General features: G+C 52.1%; 2 protein-coding genes across 5 annotated transcripts in view; one reads left to right on the top strand and one right to left on the bottom strand.

Moving 5' to 3' along the window:
- The first annotated feature begins 3,410 nt into the window (after positions 1–3,410).
- Positions 3,411–5,788, top strand: POU3F2 (POU class 3 homeobox 2). Its single transcript, XM_072331929.1, has one exon. The coding sequence runs from the start codon at positions 3,471–3,473 to the stop codon at positions 4,755–4,757; it is 1,287 nt and encodes a 428-aa protein (XP_072188030.1). The 5' UTR covers positions 3,411–3,470; the 3' UTR covers positions 4,758–5,788.
- An 8,759-nt stretch (positions 5,789–14,547) lies between these two features.
- The window catches only part of FBXL4 (F-box and leucine rich repeat protein 4), a 54,705-nt gene continuing 46,520 nt past the window's right edge, over positions 14,548–22,732 (bottom strand). For all 4 annotated transcript variants that reach the window (XM_072332829.1, XM_072332830.1, XM_072332832.1 and 1 more), the window contains exon 9: positions 14,548–22,694. In XM_072332829.1, coding sequence (XP_072188930.1) covers positions 22,531–22,694 — 164 coding nt within the window. In that variant the 3' untranslated portion in view covers positions 14,548–22,530. The remainder of the gene's footprint in view (positions 22,695–22,732) is intronic.

Here is a 22,732-nt window from a genome sequence, read left to right on the forward strand (position 1 = left end):
GCCCAGAGCCGGGCGCGGGGGTCCCGGGACCGCACCTCCCCCCACCGAGGGCCGCGACCCGGGGGCGGCTGAGAGCGCTCTCCCCTCTCCGTCCACGGAGCGGCCCCGTTCGCCCCGTTCTGCATTTTAATACCGAAATCTGGAAAAGGAAATTGTTTGATGTATGAGGAGACGTTATCTAATTAGGGCGTAAGAAATTTAATCTTTCCAGCAGGCAGGTCATATAATTAATGTTAATTTAACGCTCAAATTCGCAGTCATTAATTTTTATTCTCTTAAATGCGGTTTGGCAGGGCCCTGCTCCACGGGAACGCTGTCGCTGGATGGAGGCGCACACGCGGTCCTCGGAGCGCACCGCCGCGGCCCTCCCGTCCCAACAGCGGCACCGCATCGCGTCTGCGCTATTAACGGTTATAATTGGACGGTCCATAGTTTGCATATCAGACCATTAAAATAATGCGCTTTGCTTTTCTTCCGACACGTAACGCTCCAGCCTTTGCGAATGTTTGGCGATTCTGATCATTATCGCCAAATTACCACAAATGTTCTCTTCATTAAGGTGATTTCTCTCAAGCATTTTTAAAAACGTGAATAATGCATTAAGTGGCGCCTGGCGAAGTGCTTTGAAATAAAAGTTGTCAACTGCAGTTCCAAAATGAGACCCAGAGAAATATATATATATATATATATTTCTATATATATATAAATATATATATATATGTAACAAATGAACGGGAGGAGACCAATTCCGCCCCGTGATTGGAAGGAGCACCGTCTCACATAAGGGACAGCAGCCACAGCCTCACTGCGCCGGGAGCGGAGGTGTGCGCACTGCGCGGAGGAGCCAAGTTGGAGCTTCTCCCTTCGCCGGGAATAGATGGGGACAGCGTGAGACAGACAGAGAGATTGACTGGAAAAGATACTGACCTCTCTCTCTCCTTCAGCTGCAATTTAACTTATCCTGGAAAAATACAAAACAAAACAAAACCAAAGCAGCACAGTGCGGTGTGTCCCCCGTCCCCCCCCACCTCCTCTTCTCCCCCTCCGCCGCCCCTTCCCCACCCCGAGCGCTCACTGCCACGGCTGCGCCCATCTCCGGAGCCGCTCCGTTCCCAGTTCACCGAGAGACCAACGCGCCCCGTTCCGCTCAACCCGCTCAGCCCCGCGCCTCCGCGCCCCTCCATCGCCGCCTGCCCCCGCCGCACTGTTTGCAAAGTTCAATAGCGAGGCAATAAAAAGCGCCGCTGCAAAATAAGAGTCTCTTGTAAAATTTAAGGGCTGCTCATTTGCATCGGGGGAGGTCGTCCATCCCGTCCTACCCCCCCTCTTTTGTCAATTATTTGGGCACCAAAAAGAGAAGAAGAAAAAAAGAGAGAGAGAAAGAGAAGCGATCCAGGAGCGGTGTCACGGCCGCCCCGCAGCGCAGCTGTGCCCGAGGGAGAGGCCGTGGAGCCGGGCCGGGGCCGGGCCGGAGCTGGAGGCTCCCCGCAGCGCTCCGGGGCCGCCGCATCCCGCGCCCCGCGCCGCGCTCTTATTTTGGTTGGGCGCGGGCGGCGCTGCGGGGAGCGCGGAGAGAGCGGACCGCGCTCCTCTGTTCGCTTTGGGGCTGCTGCTTTTTTTGCTTCTTTTTTTTTTCTTTCCCATTCCCTCCTCTCTCTCCCCGTTCCTCCTCACTATAGCAACCACCGCCGGGCCGACAAAAATGCCCCCGGTGCGGACAATGGGCCGCCCTCTGCCCGCCGCGCTCCTCTCCTCCTCCTCCAGGACCAAAGAAACTTCGCAGCCCCTCCCGCTCGGCCCGGGGCCGCGGGGCACGGGCTGCCGGGGGGGATCCTGTGCTGCCTGTAAGCTTCGGGGGCGAAGCGAGCCGGGCTGCGGCCCGGGGGCTCAGTGCGCAAAGCCGCGGTGGCTCCGACCAGAACGTATCGCCTACACTGATGGAATTTGGCTATTTTTTTTTTCTTTTTCTTTTTTTTCTTTTTTCCTTTCCTTTTTTTTTTCTTCTGCTGCTTCTCCTCCCCAAGGCCTCACACTCACCGCTCAGCCCTTCGCCCCGTTCCTTTGGCACACACGGCTCAGAGCGGTCCCGCGGCTGTCGGGGCCGCAGCGGCCGGTACCCGCACCGCTCAGACGGTCGGAACGCACCGTCCCCAGCGATGGGATTCGGGGCAGCGGGTGAAGGGAAAAGAACCGCATCCGTGAGCACAAACCATTCCGTTCCCAGCGCTGTGCTCACACAGCGATGAAAGAAAGGGACGGAGCAGCCGTGAGAGGAGGTGCGGGGAGCGGTGGCCGTGAGCGCAAACTTCGCACAACTTTGCCTCAATGTTCCCGCTCTGCGCCCTTCGGCCGGGCAGCCCAAGTTCCCCATCACACCCTTTCGCTGCGGGTCCCTCGGTTGAACGCGTTCCTTACGGCCACCCGAGGAGAGGCGGCCTGAGCTCCCGGTTCCCCGCACGCGGCCCACGGGAGCGGTTCCCACGAGAGCGCCGGGGCCGCGCTGGGGCTCGTGCTGCCCCGGCCCGGTTCTGTCCCTACGTAGGGCCCGGAATCCGCTCACGTCCCAGGAACCGCGGGAGGGCCCGGGAGCAGCGGAGCCCCGCCGGTACCGGGAAATAGGACGGCGCGTTCAGAGCCTGCGGGGACGTTGGAAAGCCTTCCTCACGTCCGTGCCGCAGAGCGGTGCCGGAGCGGCCGCTGCGAGCAGGGAGCGGGGCGCAGCCGAATCAAAGCGCCGCAGTGGCCGCCTCGCCCCCCGCCGCCGCGGTGCGGGCGGACGGACGGAGCGGAGGGCCCGACGGGGCGGCGGAGGGGGACGAGGAGCCGCGGAGCCGCCGAGGGGCTGAGCGCCGGGCCGGGCCGGCGAGGAGCGGCCGCCGGGAGCTTTCCCCGCGCCCCGCGGCATTGTTCCCCGCCCGCACGTCGGAGGGAGCCGAACACGGCGGATAACGGCGACGGGGATAACGGCGCGCCGAGCCCCGAGCGGGGCCCGCTCCGTCCCGCCCCGGGTCCCTCGCACCCCGCCGGGGAAGGTCGGTGCGCCGCCGCCGGGCGCGGAGCAACAGGAGCGGGGCGGGGGGCGGGGCCCCGAAGCGAGGGGGGTCGGGGGAGGGGGGGGGAGGTGGGGTGGGAGAGGAGCGTCGGCGCCCCCGCCCCTCCCCCGGTCCCGCCCTCGGCCCGTTCCCCTCGGCGCCGGGCGGTGGGGGCGGGCCGGGGGCGGGGCTCGGGCGCGGCGCTCGGCCAATGGGGGCCGGCGGCGGCGGCGGTCGCCGGGGGCGCCCCCGTCCGTCGGGCGGCGCGCAGCCAATGGGCGGCGGCGGCGGGGCGGGGCGGCCGCGCGTGCCTTCGCGGTGGGCCCCGCCGCCGCGCGGGCCGGGGGGGCGCGGGCGCCGCGCGGCGCCCGAGGCGCAAAAGTAGCTGTCAAATGCGCGGCGCCTTTAACCGGCGCGAGCAGAGCGGCGCGGCGAGTCATGGCGACCGCAGCCTCCAACCACTACAGCCTGCTCGCCTCCGGCTCGCCCATGGTGCACGCCGAGCCGCCCGGCGGCATGCAGCCCGGCGGCGGCTACCGCGACGCGGGCGCGCTGGTGCAGGCGGACTACGCGCTGCAGAGCAACGGGCACCCGCTGAGCCACGCTCACCAGTGGATCGCCGCGCTGTCCCACGGCGGCCCCGGCGGCGGCGGCGGAGGAGGGGGCGGCGGCGGCGGAGGGGGCGGCGGCGGCGGCGAGGCGCCCTGGGCGGCGGCGGCGGCGGGCGCGCTGGGCCCGCCCGACATCAAGCCGGCCGCGGTGCAGGCGGCCCCGCGCGGCGACGAGCTGCCGCCGCCGCAGCACCCGCCGCCGCCGGGCCGAGCGCCGCACCTGGTGCACCACGGCGGCGGCGGCGGCGGCGGGCACCACGCGGCGTGGCGGGCGGGCGGCGCGGCGCACCTGCCGCCGGGCATGGCCGCGGCCAACGGCGCGGCGCAGGCGGGGCTGCTGTACCCGCAACCGCCCGGCTTCACCGTCAACGGCATGTTGGGCGCCGCGCAGCCCGCCCTGCACCACCACGGCCTGCGCGACGCCCACGACGAGGCTCCCGGGCCGCCCGCGCCGCCGCACCACGGCGCCGAGCACCCGCACGGGCCGCACCCCGCGGGCGGAGGAGGACCGGGGGGCGGCGGAGCGGCGGCGGCGGGAGGGCCGCACCACGAGGCGCACTCGGACGAGGACACGCCGACCTCGGACGACCTGGAGCAGTTCGCCAAGCAGTTCAAGCAGCGGCGGATAAAGCTGGGATTTACCCAAGCGGACGTGGGGCTGGCGCTGGGCACGCTGTACGGCAACGTCTTCTCGCAGACCACCATCTGCCGCTTCGAGGCCCTGCAGCTCAGCTTCAAGAACATGTGCAAGCTGAAGCCTTTGTTGAACAAGTGGTTGGAGGAGGCGGACTCCTCCTCGGGCAGCCCCACCAGCATAGACAAGATCGCGGCGCAGGGCCGCAAGCGGAAAAAGCGCACCTCCATCGAGGTGAGCGTCAAGGGCGCGCTGGAGAGCCACTTCCTCAAGTGCCCCAAGCCCTCGGCGCAGGAGATCACCTCGCTGGCGGACAGCCTTCAGCTGGAGAAGGAGGTGGTGAGAGTGTGGTTTTGTAACAGGAGACAGAAGGAGAAGCGCATGACGCCGCCCGGGGGGACGCTGCCGGGCGCCGAGGACGTGTACGGGCCCAGCAGGGACACGCCGCCGCACCACGGGGTGCAGACCCCCGTGCAGTGACCTGGGCGCCCTCATCCCCCCCCCTTTTCCTCCTCCTCCTCCTTCCCCCGCCTTTCCGGCGTCCTCCTTTCAGTGTTGGGGTTGGTTTTTGTTGGTTTTATTTTTTCTTTGTTTTTAATTTTCTCCTCTCTTTCAAAAAAAAAAAAAAAAAAAAAAAAAAAAAAGGAAAAAAAAAAGAAAGAAAATCGAGCAAAAAACAAAAAAAAAAAAAGAAAAAGAAAGAAAAATAGGGGGAAAAAATTAACAAAACAAACAAACAACAACAAAAAAGCGAGCAGAAAGCGAACGCGAATCCAAGCAGACAGAAAGCTCCGGTCGGGCCGCGGGTGCGGGCTGCGGTCGGGCCTTGCGGAGTGAGTACCGCGCCGGGCCGGGCCGGGGGCGGCGGTGCGGGCGGACGCGCGGCTGTGGGCATCAGCTCGTCGGGATGCAAACAGGGAGAGGAAGGAGCCCTTGTCCCAGGCAGTAATGAGGCGTAGTCATTTGCACCGCGAGGATATCGAAGTTTACAGAAATTCAGTGGGTTTCTTGCCCTCTTGACCCGCTATGGGGGATGAGGGGTGCGTGTATCGGTGTGTGTGCCGTACGCTCGCACGCAGGCACATGTGGGATGTGCCCACGGCCGTGCGGCAGAGCGGCTCCGGGCCGCCCGCGGGGACAGCGAGAGAGGGGCGAAGGGACGGAGCAAACTTCGTTTTCCGGCAGCGCGCGGCCGCGGAAGGGACCGCGGCCCCAGCGAGGGGCTGCGGGGCCGGGAGGGAGCACCTCGCGTCTCAGGGGCCGCCCCGAGAGAAGCACGGGGACGTTCGGGCCCCCCCGGCCACAGCCCTTTCCTTCGTCCCCCCGGACCCCCCCTCCCGAGCGGCTCTGCTCGCAGCCCGCGCTCCCTTCACCTTTGCTTCCCGTATTTATTATTTTTTCCTTCCTCCCCCTCCCTCCCCCCCCCCCCCCACCCGCCCCCGGTCGGTTCTCAGCGTCGTGTACGGAACGAAAGGAGCAGCTCCGCTCGGGCAGCCCTGTGTCTTTCACCCGGGAGGAGGCGGGCGGGGGGGGGTGGGGGGGGAGGGTGAAATGAAGTGGAAAAAATGCCACTTTCAATTGGCCTCCCCCCCCCCCCCCTCCCCCACACACCTCCCCCCGGTAACAGTTTTAAAGTGCATTTCGTGGCATTATCCTGATGGGAAACGGTTAACTTCCAAAAAGAGAGAGAGAGAGAGAGAGAGAGGAACCCAAGGGGACACAGCACACGACACAAAGCTCCGAGGAGAGGCGCGGAGCGGGCTGGGAGCAGCGCCGTGTGTGTGCCGCGCACCGCCATCCATAGACATGAGGGGAACTCTAAACTCCGGTAGTCATACGTTCATAACGGGGCCCTTTAGACGGGTGCTACACAGGCGAGGCGTTTTTATAAGCTAAAAGTTTACTTAGATGAGTGTTGGACGGTGACGGAGAAAACAAAAACAACGAAGCGTTCTCTTGCAGAGATCATATAAATATTGCATTCAGCAGCCGAGGCGTTAGACCGTGTTTCCCATTGTCTCTTCAAGCGCTGTGACATTTGTTTGTCTTTCTTTCTTCCTCCCTCCCTTCTTTTTCCCCCTTGGTCAGACAGCGAATGGTTTCGAAGCGATATGCATGCAGAAGCCCTTTTGATTTCTCACTTTCCCAACGATGGTTACAGAGATGCGGGCACCGAGCTTTCCTCTTGCTTTTCCTTTTGCTTTTGGCCGTACCGAGCTGCTGGTTATTTCTTGTGCTGGGGACTGGGGACTCCGAGCAGGGCCGGCCCGTAACGCGGGGATGGAGCCAACTTTCAGCCCCACCGATCCGTGCGTAAGGTCAGAGAACGGCATCCGGAGCCTCAAACTCCACATAGGTTTACTTACAGATATAAAAGAAAGGGGAAGGGAGAGGGGGGGGGAGGGGGAGGGTTGAAAAAAAGGGGGAAAAAAAGGAAAAAAAAAGGAGAAAAAAAAAAAAAAGGAGAAAAGTTACCACGCAAACCTTAGCGCTCTGTATATATGTTTAATATTTGTCCTTCGAAATGCAGAAATAGTTCCGATGTTTTTCTTTGTCTATTTTTTTTTCCTCCCCCTTTATTTTATTTTATTTCTTTTTTTTTAAATGCTACCCAGGGAAATATTTTCATATCATTTTTAAGTGGCCTGCCTCAATGTATATTTATTTCTTGGAAAGCCGAACAGGTTCTGGAAACTGTTTTTTCTGTAGCTTTAAATGAGTAGGTGAAACAAATCTATATGGGATGTAATTTTTATTTGAGTTGATTTGATTTGATTTTGGGTTTTGGTTCGGTCTCTTTACGAATACTTTGTTTTTTGGTACATTTGGATGTGCTTGTGGGGAAAAAAATAAAACCGCAGAGATCCTTATATATTTATGTTAAAGTAATATTTTATTATCTACATAAAAACAGAAATGCACAATACCTTCATAGTTTGTTCGACTTATTGAAATACCTTTGTTTCATTTCGAAAGACAGCACAGATTGGCGTAGCTCGGAAGTCGGGAGGGGAGAGCAGCGCAGCGCCGTGAGCTCAGGGCGAGCACCTCCAGCCCTTTTTATATCGCACGGAATAGGGGAAGCGGTTCCGCGTCTGCACCGAGCGCTGCCCCGCTCCGAAGGCGCGGGTTGCAGGAGCGGAGCACGGGGGCTGCGTTCACCGTAGAGCCCCGCAGCGGAGCGGGCCGAGCGGTGATGCTGTGCGGAGCGGTGCCGTCCCTCCCCGGCGCTGACACTCCGCTCCGTTTGCGCTGCGGTGCTGGAGGAGGGCCGGGCCGAGGCGAGAGGGCACTGCTCTGCGCGGCCTTCCTAGAATGCAACACCCGGCTCTCCTCCCCCGTGCGAAAAAAAAAGAGGAAAGGGAGAAAAGAGAAAGAAAAGGGGAAAAGAAGGGAAAGGCGGAGCTTCTCCGTGGGGAGCGCCGCTAAGGCCGGGCCGCTGGGCCTGAGCGGGGCGGCTGAGTGATCCGGGGCCGGGTACCGAGTACCGGGGCCGGGTGCCGTGTATCGGGGCCGTGCCGGTGGGTGCCGGTGGCAGCTGCGGCGTGTGGCAGAGGTGCTACGGCCTTTGGGGCTCTGCTCGGCTTCGTAGGGGCAACGTCCTGCTCTCTTTCCCTCTCCCCGAGAGTTTCTCGGCTTATTAGATTTAATCATCTTTTCTAACTCCTAGTCAATATTACACTCATCCCGAACAGATTCAGCTAAATGATCTTATCAATAGTTTCGAAGCGAAGTGACAGAAAGAAGAAGTGTTTTGTGACCGCAGACGTGCTGACGGGTAAAATGTTTAAGCCGGGTATGGATTTGAAGTCCTTGGTCAATATCCCGCCGGGTCGGCTGCGGAACGCGGGCAGCCTCTGCCCTCTGCAGGACGCTTCGGGGGGCTCGGAGGGAGCCGTGCGTCTTTCCCAGCGCTCACGTGTGGGGCGGGCAGGGGCTCGGCCGCTCCTGGGCGCGGGGCAGGCCCGAGCCCGCGGGGACGGACGCCGGGTCGCCGCTTTGATACCCTCCGGGCTGCTCCGTGCCCAGCTCGGAGTGTGCTGCCAACGGGAGGCCTGCCTGTGTGGTTGCTTGTTCTGAGGGAAAGAGAAGATGGAAAAACCCAGGGAGAGGTGGTGGTAGAGCACGCTGTCTGCAGGTGGATGTCAGGGTGCTCTCAGCGAGCTGGGCTCGGCCACAGCCGTTCTGACAGGTGTAGGCAAGAAAAGCACTCGTTCCTCACCTCGCTCGCTCGAGTAGAGGCTGAATCGGTGTCCCGAAGCTCGTAAGGGAGGGCACGGCCCGGCCGGTAGCTCTCCGAGCCGGGCACTGCTCTGCGCTGCTCACGGAGGCTCCGCAGAGCCCCGACGGGGAGAGAGGCCGCAGCCGGGTTGCCCCTTCTCCTCGCCCTCGGTTTCTGCTGGCGGATGCTGAGGCCGAACCCTCTCATCGCTCTGCTGAGGCAGCCTCAGCCTGTGGCCATCCTCACCCTCCTCCAGTCCCAGAAGTTGGCCCAAGCCACCCTGGGGGTGGGGGTTTATGGCTCTTTGTTGCGGCGGGGTTTGCGCGGAGCTGCGTGCTGCAGGAGGGCAGCGCCCGGCCACCCTCGGGCACGGGACTGTGACCCGGCGCTGCTGCCCCCGGCCCGGCCCACGCGTGGGAAAGAGCCGCGGGTAGCAGCGGGGCGCGGTGGCGGCCACTCGGACTCCGGGATGGGGCCTGGAGAACGCGGCCCTCCCTTCGCCGCCCCTCTGCCTGAGAGTGATTCGTTTCTGGTGTATTTGGGCAATGGACTGTGAGGGGCTGTGCTGCCGCTCCGGGCCCGGTGCGAAAGGGAAAAGAGAATTCGTTCGGAGGTGCGGGCTCGGTGCTGCGCGGCTGCCGTCGGGGCTGGGAGACGCTCGGAGCGGTGCGGCGTTTTAAGTCGCTCTCGGCCGGGCAGCTTTGCCCTTGGCTGCACTTTGAGGAGCGAGTGCCCTTCCGGGGAGAACGAGCTGAAGCAAAAAGGCAAAGAGTGTTGTAGCAGAACTAGTGAGATTAACAAAAGAACTTCCCAAACGCCAGACACCAGCAAGGAGCCGGCTCTGCCCGAGTCGCGCTGCCCCGTCCCGCAGCCCCGCAGCCCCGCGCTCCCCTGGAGCAGCCCAGACGGGAGGCGGAGAGAGGCTCCCTCCGAAAGTCGGGGGCCGCTTTCGGCCCGACTCATTCATTAATTCCCCTTCCCTCCCCGATTCATTCATGTCTGCAGTCATTCATTGCCAAGTGCGCGGAGCCATCGGCCCCTCGGTCAGTAGGGGAGAGGCGCGCACGAGGATGGGGCTATTTATTTCCCTCCGCCTGCGGATTTCTAAGACATCCGAGCAGGCACAATCATTAAACTAATTTGTATTTGATTGTTTGGGCGGACGGGGGTGAATTTTATTGCACCGAGCATTCAGGCACGCACGCACCGCTGATTACCAGTATACATTAAATAAAGTTGTTTGTACACATTGTCTTACCACATATAGGCAGTCTTATTATTCTAATTACTCTAATTAGTGCATTGAAATGTTTTCTACTTGATTTGAGGAGACAGTGATTAGTTCTATTACTTCTTTTAACTCTTATTTCACGGCAAACTGTTGGCGCACGTTCCCATCCTTTTATTTTTCTCCTTAACAGCTCGCGGGCCGAGAGCTGTATGAAATCACCGCGCCGGCGGGCGGGAGCGCTCCTTGATTTTCCCCATGTAAAAGCTGCCGTCTCTCGCAGATACACGGTGTTTAAAAACAGCGTATTTGTATATATATATATTTATTATTATTTTATTCCCTCCCCCCCCGAGCGAACGCAAATAATTATTTCTATCCAAAGCGGAGCGTTTCTTCCCTCCAGTTTCCCCTGCTTGGGCTTTGGTTGAAGCTCTCCTTTCTCCACCCCACCGCCCCCCCTCTTTTATCTTTCTTTCTTTCTTTCTTTCTCTTTTTTTTCCCCCTCCAACGGGGATATTTAGAAGGAGGTGTATTTCCAGCCAACCTATTCCACGAGATTCAAATGAACGTTACCATTAATTGATAAGATCGCTCCCTCAGCCACGCTCCTCCGATGGGGAATTGTAATTACAGCCGTGCTCCCGCCTGAGCCCCTCTCCCCGCACAGCTGTCCGGGGGGCTGCGGCTCTCCCGCAGCGCTGGAGCCCCGACTCGCTCCCCCCGTCTCTGCCGCTGTTTGGCTGCTCGATTCGGTCCGCCCGCGGGTGCGGATCCCCTGGAGCGGCGCTGGGCCGAATCTCGCCTTCCTCTCTCGCTACAGAGCGCTCCCCGGCCCCCGCCAAGCTGCGGGTATTGTTGTCCGTCCCCCACACGCCCCCCTTCCCCCAAGTTTGGTAAATACATACGAAAGAGTGGGAAAAGATTCGGGGGGAGGGGGGGGGGGGAAGAAAAGGAAAGAAAAAAAAGAAAGAAGTCCCGTAAATTCTTAGAAGTGCGGCTCCGGAGGGAAATCTATGGAGTTACATCGGTAAATACTCGGCCCGGGCTGCTCAGACTTTTAATATTTAAGCTGGGATTACGCGGGATCTAAGGACGCGTTGCTAACCTTTGCCAATTGCCGTGCGGCACAAACCCCGCGGGGCGCACAAAGGGAGCGGCGGACCGACCGTCCCACGGCTCCGGCACCGGGCAGGGGACCGACTCCGGGCTGCGCGGCCCTTCGGCCGCTTCTGTCGACCCTCCGTCCGCTCCCCGAGGGCCGCCCTGCCCGGGGCGGGGTCCCGGCGGGGCTCCCCGTTCCCCTTCCCTTACGGCCGCGCCGCGGGCGCTGCCCCGCTCCTGGGCCGCCCTCGGTCCCGGCCCCCGCTGGGGAGCGCCCGGGGCCGCTCGTGGAGCGCGGGCTCCCCCCAGCGGCCGCCACCGCCCGTGCGGGGTCCGACGCCGGGCGCCCGAGGGAGGCCTCTGCGATCGGGAGACAACGGGGGTGCGCGGGCTGCCCGGGTCCTTTTCTTCAACAAACGCCCTGACCGAGGCCCGCCGGCACCGGCGGCACGGAACGTCCCAGCCCGACCCAACTCGGGAAGGAACGCCCCGCTCTGAGCCTGGGGTGTGCTCCATAACGGGACTGACAAGCTCCGTGCCCCGGCTGCTGCAGCGGGATCAGCGGTGGCGGCGCCTCCCGAGGCAGCTTGGGCCCGTGTCAGCAGGGAGCCACGAGGGAGGCCCAGCTCCGAAAGGGTAGAGCTGGCTTTGCTGCATGGACGCTGTATAGTGGCCAGGACGAGTTGGAGAACACTTAACCTCTCACACACCTGTGTTGCCAAACACCCTCCGTGTGTAAACCGCACACCGAACCAAACAGTTCCACTGTAGAACACAGCTGCTCGCCTCAAGCAGCCCCCCATAAAAACATGGCACCCAGCCCCCTGTGTGGGGCCCCGTCTGAGCCCTCCTGCCCCGTGCCCCTCAGCCCGCTCAGGGCACAGTGGCTCTTCGGCCGTCCTGAGGCCAAACGATGGGTGCCAGAATACACCACATATTCTCTCATGGAGGTCATCCACAGCAGACTTCTGGGGAGCACTTTTGGTTCAGCTCCTGCCCACTGGAAGACACAATAAGTGCTCCAGGACCGCGTATGACAATCCATAGCCAGGTGGGCTGTGAGCTGCCCTCTTCCTGTCAGCAGGTGATGGGCAGCACCCAGCTGGTTTCCCCTCCTGCCTCCTTCCTGCAGCGCCGCCATCTTGGGCCTCCGCACCTCTCGGAGTGCGGCGCAGCGCTGACGGATCAATGCCTTCACTTGAAAGCTGCCATCGTGCTCTGAAGGGACTGAATTATTTAAAAGTATTTAGAATAAATAAATAAATAAATAAATAAATCAAAGCTGCACCGTAGATCTCCAGGTTGGATCAGTACTTGCTATATTTTGCTCTTTCAAACCCCTTCTTTTAGCTAATTCAAAGGTTCAGGCTTGCATCCCGTTTGAGCTCTCAACAGATCGATCAGCACACGGGGCAGCAAACGTTTGCTGACCGCAGCCACGAGCAGAGTGGGCAGGGAGCTCAGCGATGAGCCCCAGCCTTGTCAGTGAGTGCAACTAACATGAGCCTCCTGCCCTGCATCTGCCTGCTGCCTTCCAGGCCCTGCTGGACTCAGCCCTGGGCTGCGGCCATAGACCTCAGAGAGGAGTTCTGCAGGGAAGAAGTTACTCTGAGTCACCCTACCTGGTCCTTCAGTGCAGGGTATGGGGAAAAACACGAGCACTGGAAGCAGTGTTTCACCACCTCCAGCAAACTAAACCTTCTGCATGGGTTCGATCATTGCATGCACAAACGGCCCACAGTGACTGAAGTCACTGCCAAAATGCAATGAAAATAGAATCGTAGAATGGTTTGAGTTGGAAGGGATCTTCATAGGTCATCTAGTCCAACTCCCCTGCAATGAACAGGGACACCTGCAGCTAGATCAGGGTGCTCAGAGCCCTGTCCATCCTGACGTCTTCAGGGACGGGGCTTCTACCTCCTCTCTGGGCAACCTGTTCCGGAGCCACACCATGCTTACTGACACTTCACTGCACTCACTGCCCAGCAACAGCTGCTGCCAGCACGGGGTCCCACAAAAAGGGGTTAAAAACGACTGCATGGTCGTTGCATCACATTCTATTTCAAGCTTTCCAATACTTCAACGGGAAGTGTTACATAAAAACAATAAACATCTGCATTGTATATGACAACACTGGATATTAGCGGTGAATAAACATCTGTAGCACGCACGGTATCAGATCTACATTGTTTTTACTTACATTCAATTAAGTTGCATCTTAAAGCAGCAGAGCCACGGTGACATTTTTGGAACATTTTCACACAACATTAAATGTTCCTCGGTCCCTCTGGACTGATAACATGTAAATCTATATAAGTATTGAGAACACGTAATTGCTTTCGCTTCCCCCAAATAATAAAGCACTCCTGCCAAACAGTGAAGTGATAAAGTGCATTGCAGCCTCCCAGGCATTCAAATCTGGAAATCCTGAAATATTTTAACATCTGGGTTTGTCTGTGTTGGTTCTTTTTTCCTTTTCTTTTCCTAACAGTTCTCCCTACACATAAAGTCACCCGGCAACCTCCACTCACACACGCTGAACTTTCAGGACTGAAGATATCTGTCAAACACAGGACAGACAGACAGATGTGAAGCCTGAAATTGCACGTGCCAAAAGCCGGCTGCACTTTGTCAGGATGCACACAACAAAGGTCCAGGCTCGTACTTACGCTTCTCAACAACCAGAAGCTCCGGCACCTGTGCGGTGCTGCTAGAAGATGGTTTCAGCATGCGTGAAGCGATGCTGGCCTGAGGCAAAGCTGTGAGACAAAAGCATAAACTGAGGCTGCAGGTGCTGGAGATTAAAAGAAGTCTTAAGGAAAGTTTCCTTAGAGACACGAGAAATACACAAAGTATTCATTTTAGCAGCTTTTACAGGAGCTTTGCTTCAAACAATTAATAGTACAGCAGGAGAAGCCAAGGAACGCCCTTAGTGAACCTCGTGTAGAAGGAAACGATCACTGATTGCACCTACATCCACTTGGGAAACAGCTCCGAATCAGAAAACAAGTTTTCTAGACCTGTGATGAAACAGGAGGACAAAGTCTACCAAAGCAGCTCCTTCAGAGGGGTTCTGGACAGATGGAGTCCAGCTAGTAATCCATCACCTTCCATTTCCCACTTTCGAAGGTGCAGAACTCTGTAAAATCTTTGCTAAACCATCCTGTGACTTGAGTTCTGAGCACTGAAATACAAACACATCACTAGCCCTACCACGAACGGGGTTAGAAATACTTTGTGGTCGCGTCATTTGCGTTCAAGTAGGAAACGATTCTGTGAAGAAATTCAGCCATTACTCTCTAGGAGGCCTCTCTCAGTACATTGTCATCTCCATGCTCTGCTTTACATCCCGTCTGCCCAGATCCATCTGCTGTCTCTCGCTCTGTACCTCGATCACAAACTGCCTGAGGCAGTGAAACATTTACTTCGTGCAGTGCGCCAAGTCCTATATGCCTTAACAGAGCTACAGGCATCTAAATATTAAGCAGTAATAGACTTTAGAAAGAAAAGCTCACAGACCTGTCTCTTAAAACATTCAGGATTAACATTTCAAAATGAACAGTGAAAAACATGCTCAAACTGTTCTTATATCATATCTTATGATTTATTTCTGTTCTTTTTTCCTTTCTTTTTCTGATGAGTGCACAAAAGACCAATGAATGTAGGCAAATGTGTAGTTTTTTGTTTTATTTATTAATTTTTTATGTACACTTGGTATTCGGAGCGCAGTCAAAGGGATACAAATTAAGTTTTCAAAGCAAGATAAACATGGTACACTGAATATATTTTAACACAGTTGTCATCTCTGAATTAGCAGACACTGACAACACGGTAAGGACATTAATTCCAACTTCTTTATACTGGAAGTATAAAAGAAAACTACCACGCTATTAATAGTCTTGATAATAAGCTCTGGGGCATTCACAGCTTCTCTGGGCAGCCGGTACCAGTGCATCACTGCCATGTGAGTAAAGAATTTCTCCCTAATGTCTAACCTAATTCTCTCCCTTTTTAGTTTAAAATCATTCCCCCTTGTCCTATCACTGCCTGCCTGCATAAAAAGTCAACCCCCTCCTGCTTATAATCTCACTTTAAGTACTGGAAGGCTGCAGTGAGGTTTCCCAGGAGCCTTCTCTTTTCCAAGCTAAAAAGCCCAGCTCCCTTGGCCTTCCTTCATAGGAGAGATGCTCCAGCCCTCTGATCATCTTCGTGCCCTCTGCACCCACTCCAATAGCTCCACATCTTTCTTGTGCTAGGGTCCCTGGCCTTGGATGCAGCACTCCAGATAAGGCCTCACAAGGGCAGAGTAGAGGTCTAACTTCCCTGTTCCATGCAGACACATGTAAAACCCTTTGGTCGTGTGACACCTCACACCACAAACTAATGCCAATTGGTATCTGTCACAGGTATCCAACCAAGGAGGAGACAGCCCGGACCTGAGCTGTGCCTGTACTTGCACAGAGACCTTTGGGTTTACGTGGAGAAAACGTGGAGAAGATGCAGCAGTCAAATATGAGCAATACACTGATAACGTATCTTCAGTTTACTACTGGTCAAGCAGAAAACTCAGGGGGAAAAAACATCATTTGGAAATGCAGTCAAGTTTAAAAAAAAGCCTCAGGGGGGAATATTCAATACAAATGTTCAGAACACCGAAGTAAATGCTGCTGGAGTACTAAGAGGGGCTCAAAGCAAAGGATGGGTGAGTGCTGAATGCGTATGAGTTATGAAATGACAGCACAGAGTAAATGTGGTGTCTAAGAGCGCACATACAGACACAGCTCCCAGAATATTCTAGGACTGCAACTACAAAACGTGGATATTAGCTTTGTGGGCAGCTCAACATCAGGAAACAGCCACGAGAAGCACATCCACTTCAGCTTCTCCAGATGCCATTTCAAGACTGATCTGATTTGAGCTGCCCTATGCAGAGACATAGCTGTGAAGAGCAAAGAGATCCTGGGATACCAATCTCCTAATTTCAGCACCTATTCTAGACATTTGAAATGGAGAGCTGTACAGCCAGAGAGCCCCTTCACTTGTTGGGTGAGTTTAACTCTTCTTTCTGCATATGACTATCAGCCTGCCTGTGAATACTTTGCCTGGTATCACCAAGAACGTGTCAGAAGCAATTTCTCTTCTTCGTGAGCAGATCATTGGATATTTGTGACAAGGCAGGAGAGAGAAAAATCCTTTTAAACTGAATTCAGATTTTATGTTTGAAGGTCTGAAAATACCTCTCCATCAGACATGCACACACATACATGTACAGGGAAATAAGTGTGAGCAAAAAAAGGTCCCAGGCTATTGATGCAACTCACTTGTGGAGATCTGGCCAGCCTTAACACACCCTACCTCCTTCGCAAGCCCAGTGAGAAGATGAATGCCAACAGCCACAAGATGCTGAAGAGCTGTAGTGGTTTTATGCACACTAGGAAGAACTATAATGAGTTCATCAAATCAATTCTACTAGGACGGCTCAGGGAACAGCTGATAATTAGGATGTGTCTATAAGTGAAAGTTAAATCAGTGTGTGCAAGGTTCCCCCATGAACACACTAACTCCTGATTATTTTATTTCATTTTTGGTAGCTATTCCAAAATAGCTGCAAGTATGGCCCAGCCATTGGTTTCCAAATCACAAATAGCCTCTACTTGCAGAGTGCTGTATATGGCACAGAAATCTATGGCGCTGCCATGAGGAAAGTAAATCTAAATAGCAATGTTCAGTTGAGGACCCATCTCATGACAGTAAGCAGAGGACTGTACTGACAGTAAAACTGTCACTAGCCAACAGCTCTTCACAATACTATAAAGGTAAATAAACACACAAAGGATGATGAATTTACCACATTAAACTTATTATCTCCCTAAAACCTACTATCTGAGAAGTCTCATTTGCTTCTTTTCTCAACTCACTTGATATAAGACAGTCGTTCTATACAACACCGTGGTTGCCAAACTGGAGAAAAATGGATTTGATGGACGGATCATTTGCTGGATAAGGATTTGGCTGGGACTGGTGTTGTTTTAACACCTTTGTAGGCAACACAGACAACAGTGGGATCAAGTGCACCCTCCCTAAATTTTTTAGACAACGCCAAGCTGAGTAGTGCAGTTGACACGGTAGAGGGAAGGGATGCGACCCAGAAGGACCTGGACAGTCTTGAGAGGTGGGCCCATACCAACCTCATGGAGTTCAACATGGCCAAGTGCAAGGTCCTACACCTGGGTCAGGGCAGTTCCAAGCACAGAAAAAAGCTGGGCAGAGAATGGCTGGAGAGCAGCCCTGAGGAGAAGGATTTGGCAGTGTCGGCTGACAAAAGACTCAACATGAGCCAGCAATACACTCTTGCAGCCCAGAAGGCCATCTCTGTCCTGAGTTGAATCAAGAAAAGTGTGACCAGCAAGTCAAGGGAGGTGCTTCTGCCCCTCTACTCTCATGAGACTCCACCAGGAGTACTGCATCTAGTTCTGCAGCTGCCAACACAAGAAGGACATGGAGCTGTTGAAGCAGAAGCACAGAAGGGTCATGAAGATGATCAGAGGGCTGGAGCACCTCCCCTATGGGGACAAGCTGAAAGAGCTGGGGCTCTTCAGCCTGGAGTAGGCTCTGGGGGGAACCTTAAGGCGGCCTTCCAGTACCTGAAGGAGACCTACAGGAAAGCTGGGGAGGGACTTTTCATAAAGGCATGTAGTGACAGAAGAAGGAGAAATGACTTTAAACTGAAGGAGGGTAGATTAAGACTAGATATTAGAAATTCTTTACTTTGAGGGAAATTCTTTACTGGTGAGACACTGGAACAGGTTGCCCAGTGAGGCTGTGGCTATCCCCTCCCTGGAGGTATTCAAGGCCAGGCTGAATGGAGCTTTGAGCAACCTGGTCAAGAGGGAAAAGTGCCCCTGCCTAAAGCAGGGGGCTGGAACTACATGATCTTAAGGGTTCCTTCCAATCCAAACCATTCTGTGATCTGGTTGGTATTTCTTCAGTATCCAAGAAAAGAGATTTAAAACAGCTGTGCTTTAGTGTTGGGTTTGTTTAATGTATTTGTTTGTTTCTAGAGAGGTGAACAAAACACAGAAGAGAAAAACTTCATTCCTCACAACTTAGGGTGTCTGTCATAACAGATATTCTTAAATCAAAACAATCTAGAGCTCCACAACTAAAACTAAAAGAACAGTACTTTATCCATCAACTAAACAGACAAATGCCACTACTGTCTGCCATTACTAAGGCTGAATCTTCCTAACAAGAGCCACCTCTTGCCAAAGTCCTTCTTTGAAGATCATGAGGCTGGCCCTTAACAAACAAGACTCATGCCTTGATGCTTCCTGCTATCAACTATCACAACTTGTCCCACGCGTGCTAAGATCTAATTAAAGAGTCCTTTCATTATCAAGTCAGAAACCTGAAGTCACAGAAATTACCATCTCAGTGAAAGACAAATGCTTTTATTTTGGAAAAAAAGTTGACCATGTCTAACACAGCACGTACAGATGCATGAAAACAAGAATCTTCAGCCTAGCAATATCAAAAGCTACAACATATGGAATCATTGCAAAAGAGTAATAATGAACACGCAAATCGATACATAAAGCCACTCCCAAGCTCCGTATAAGAAAATGCTACATTTTATCTAGTTTTTGTAAATTTAGCGGTGCTGCAGATCTGATACGTGAAACATGTCCCATAAGATGCAATAAGTACACACAGTATAAATTAGGACTAAACACACAATTTTGCAAGTGCACAGTGGGTAACGTTTCTGATGACAGGAGAGCACTTAAAGTAGTCATAGTCTTAATTACAGCAACATGAAAGATTATAAAAATAACTGCAATACCTTATGTTTTCCAGTTAATCTCATGCATTTTCAGAACTATACATACAGCCAGTTAGGTAGATGATGTTTTAAAATAGAGAATGGGGATGCATTTCAATTTAAGAAAAAGACACCATGGGCATTGGCAAGGGACTCAAGAGTAGAAACAGTTCCTGGCATTATATGAACAGATTTTTCGAGTCAGCTTCTCTTTAGTTTGCTTCCTTCCGGATAGATTTTCGAAGGTTTTAATGTTTGGGGATGGATGTTCTAATTTTGGTTTTTACTATTCCAAGGCCGGTAGTGCAATGCTGAATGGACCTCAGTTTAGTATTCTAAAGCAAAGTATCTAACCTGAGCTAAATCACAGCTTCCAGAGCCTCCCCAGGGAGGCCCCAGGAAGCGATTCATTTGACTTTCCTCAAACATCTAAGGAGGAGATTAATAGCCCTCCAGAGGTGCCCAGATTCCTCCCTTAAACCATATGTCTAACTTCCAGAGAAACAGCTCTTACTGAGATGTGTTCCACTCACTACGTACCATGATTACTGGACATCTTTTATCTGGAAAGTATGACATGAGAGCCCTAAGAATTGGGCAAGATAAAATATAATGAGCTTCCCCTATTTTGTTGGTTTATTTTTGGTCTCAAATTTGGATCTCTAAGTATGTGGGGATTAGAAGTTCCAAACTGCTGTGCAAAGTTGTTCTACACAAGTCCTGCACACTAATGTACTTGATTAAGTGAATAATTTAAACATAAGCAGCTTCATCCACATCCAGAAAGCTATTTAGTCTACCAAAACAATTCATGATTAGGAATACATATAGAGAGACCAAAGCAGTTATCAGACTTTGCATTCACACTCTGCCATACTTTGTAATACCTCTCACCAAAACAAAAGGCACTTTGGCAAAGCAACATAGGAAATCCAGCATACCTGTACTGCCCAGGCCCCAGGCTTTTCCTGTTGCAGAGATGGAGAGAAATGCAGTCCTCTCCACCAGTTGTAGAACAATATTTTAAAACACACCTGCTAGAGAACACCTTCTGCTGATATGTGTACTTCACTAAAGTAATTCTTACATGCAAAACGTTGAGATTTATACGTAAGTGTATATATAAATGTACATACATACGTGTGTACATATATACACACCTAAGTATAAAATAACAAAACCACAAAATACAGCAACTTAGGTTTGCTTCATAGTGACAAAAGGAAGGTCTAAAAGTACCTCATTTTCTTAGAAATATCAGATATACAAAGTCCAGCCTTTCCTTGCTTTGCTGGAGGTATAAAGCCACAGCTAAAAGAGCTTCTTACCCACTGACTGAAGGCTCAAGTGTAAAATTATAGATGAAAGTATTTCCCGATTATTTCCCAGCTATTTGAATTAATGACATTAGCAACAGCTGAGTTTTAAATAGGCCAAATGAAGAGTAGATTTCAATTCATCTTTCAAGTTGCAGTAGATAAGTTCTGATAAAACCAGCTTCAAACAGAAGGCACAACAGAAAGAAAAACATCCCTTAGTACGAACAACTAAATGTCAATTTAAACCTCCTTTATATCACCTAAAAAGCAACAGAGAATGAAACCCTTCACACATACGTGATTACAAAAGCACTTATTCAATTCACTGATGCTACAGCAATGACACTATACTATTTAGTTTACCAGTTTAAAGGCACAATGGATATCACTTCATCCGTATCCCATCCTATTTACAGTGGAAAACAAGATCTCTTAAGGAACAAAAAAAGAAACACAGACGCACCCTGAGAAGTGAAATTTTTCAACAAAAATATATATTTTTAAATACTGTTCTTTGTAAAGTCCCATTATCCGAGCCTGTATTCCTCTACAGGTAGGACAACAACCTTCAATATTAAGTTACAATGACCAATATTACTTTTAGATTAAAAAAAAAATATATTAAAAGTTCCCAGACAAGTACATCAACCTAAACCTGATTGAAAGAAATGAGGTTTCACACAGAATCATGCCAAAGTTGGCATCTGTCAGTGGGGAAAACATCTGAATTTAAAGTTCTCTGACAATGTCCAGGTTACTAAAAACAAACAAACAAACAAAAAGTGGAATGGATCTGGCTGGAAATCCCATTGTGCCATCTGTGCAGAGGAAGAAAATAAATCAAGAAGCCAACTGTGCATTGCCCTTCTTTGGATCCGGAATTCCCAAAGGATTCAGTAACAAGAAGAAAAAAGAGAGAAATGTCTTTTTATAAAAAAAAAATAAATCAGATACACGTTTCTAGTTGTTTTGTGACACAGTTTGAAAAGTATTGGCACCAGCAGAAGAGTTCAGTGTGTTCATTCAGGAGTTGCAGAGATTGTCAAACCTTTAACAATTTGCAGCAGTCCTCTACCACTGGATGGTTATTTACTGCATGAAACGAAGCAGTCTTTGCCAGTGGTGCTCAGTGCAATAACATATTTCTGCCAGATGAATATTTTCCCTCTTCTTCCAGTAGGTAGTAAGTGCCATCGTGACAGTAACAGTGGAGCCATTATCAAACAACAAGCTGTATTTCATGGTCCATATTCATCAATAATAGCTAAAAAGGTTAAAAAACAAAAAACAAACAAAAAAACCCCAACCAACCAAACATAAAAACCCAACAAAACTCAACGCAGATGTACGCAGTAACATACTTGAGCAGCGGTATTAAAGAAGAGAAAAGCTTTGTCCAAGGAAGTGCAAAAGGAAGAAACCCTGTAAATAGTTCACCAACACAGTTTTCCTTCTTCAACATTTCAACAGTGCTGAAGAGAGAGAGTACAGCAGTACTTAGGGCTCTCGCCTCTTAGGAAAGGAGAAAACACACAAAAAACCCCAAATCCAATACCTCAGACTACCAAGACACTAAAATGTGTTGCTCTCCTTCCAAAACCACTATATTTTCATTGTTGTTTTACTGAACAAAGATGGTTGTTCTTACCACTTGATAGATTTTATTCCTGTGCAAGGGACTTTTACTAATGCATTAACCTAAGTACTGCTTTTTACATACTGCGTAGGATAATTAGATGCATACAAACCAACCGCCTTGACTGTGTAAAGAAAACCAGACTGGAGTTTTCTACACATCAGTAATGACACCATGTACAGCTCAAACTTTATATCCAACACCAAGAAGCAGCTGGCAATTCTCTTTCATTTCTGCTACAAGTTCAGGTGGAAGGTTCTTGAATTTATCTGTTGTGTCACTTAGGCTGGACTGTAAAACATCACTACAACTATTTCAGATGGAGGAAGGGATGAAAATCTATCAGATGCAGTTCATTGCCACAAAAGGAAAAAAGAAAAAGCAAACCTGCCTTTCTAATCCATTCTTAATGAAGCTTAAACAGGTTTTCAAACAACTAATTGTAGGCCTGATCATAAGATGTTATGCTGCAGACCAAATTAAAATGCTACTGTATGCGTGCATGTATATCTGCATACATTTATATACACATATACACATAAATAAAAAAAGGAAGCACCCATATTTTTTCTTACTGGTAAATGTTCAACGTTTTCTTTTATCTAGATATTAACATAGTTTGCTGGGTATAACACCCTATCAAGGGACATGTAAGATGTTTTTCATTTTCTTGCCATTAAAGCCATACATATGGCTAGCATTTAAAAACATGCAGTGCCACCGATTAACAGAGTAAAACAATTATTAGGTACGATATCGGCTCTAAGAAATGCACAATGTATTTAAATTTAAAATGTATTTTACCCATTTGTGCAGATAATTAATACAATCCACTACTTCATAGGGATTCTTCTTAAAAAAATCAGCACAAATTCACAGGAAATAACTGTTTAAGGAATTCCACAGCAGCATATGGAGCGAGTCACTGGGTGAAACTCTTCTTTATGAACACATTAGGAAAGTTGGCATTCAGTTCTAGGACAACTCTGTTATCGATCTGTGAACAGAAGGACACATCGAGTAAAGAGAGATCTTTACAAGACTCCAGCAGTTTTCTTAAAGAAGCTGGGCTTACCATCCTCGTCCCTGTTTGAAAACAAAAAAAGAGAAAGAAAGAAAAAGAA

This window comes from Excalfactoria chinensis, chromosome 3 (assembly GCF_039878825.1).
Source record: "Excalfactoria chinensis isolate bCotChi1 chromosome 3, bCotChi1.hap2, whole genome shotgun sequence".
Classification (NCBI taxonomy): domain Eukaryota; kingdom Metazoa; phylum Chordata; class Aves; order Galliformes; family Phasianidae; genus Excalfactoria; species Excalfactoria chinensis.

Coding starts and splice junctions, on each gene's coding strand:
- POU3F2 (XM_072331929.1), top strand. CDS start 3,471: ATGGCGACCGCAGCCTCCAACCACTACAGCCTGCTCGCCTCCGGCTCG.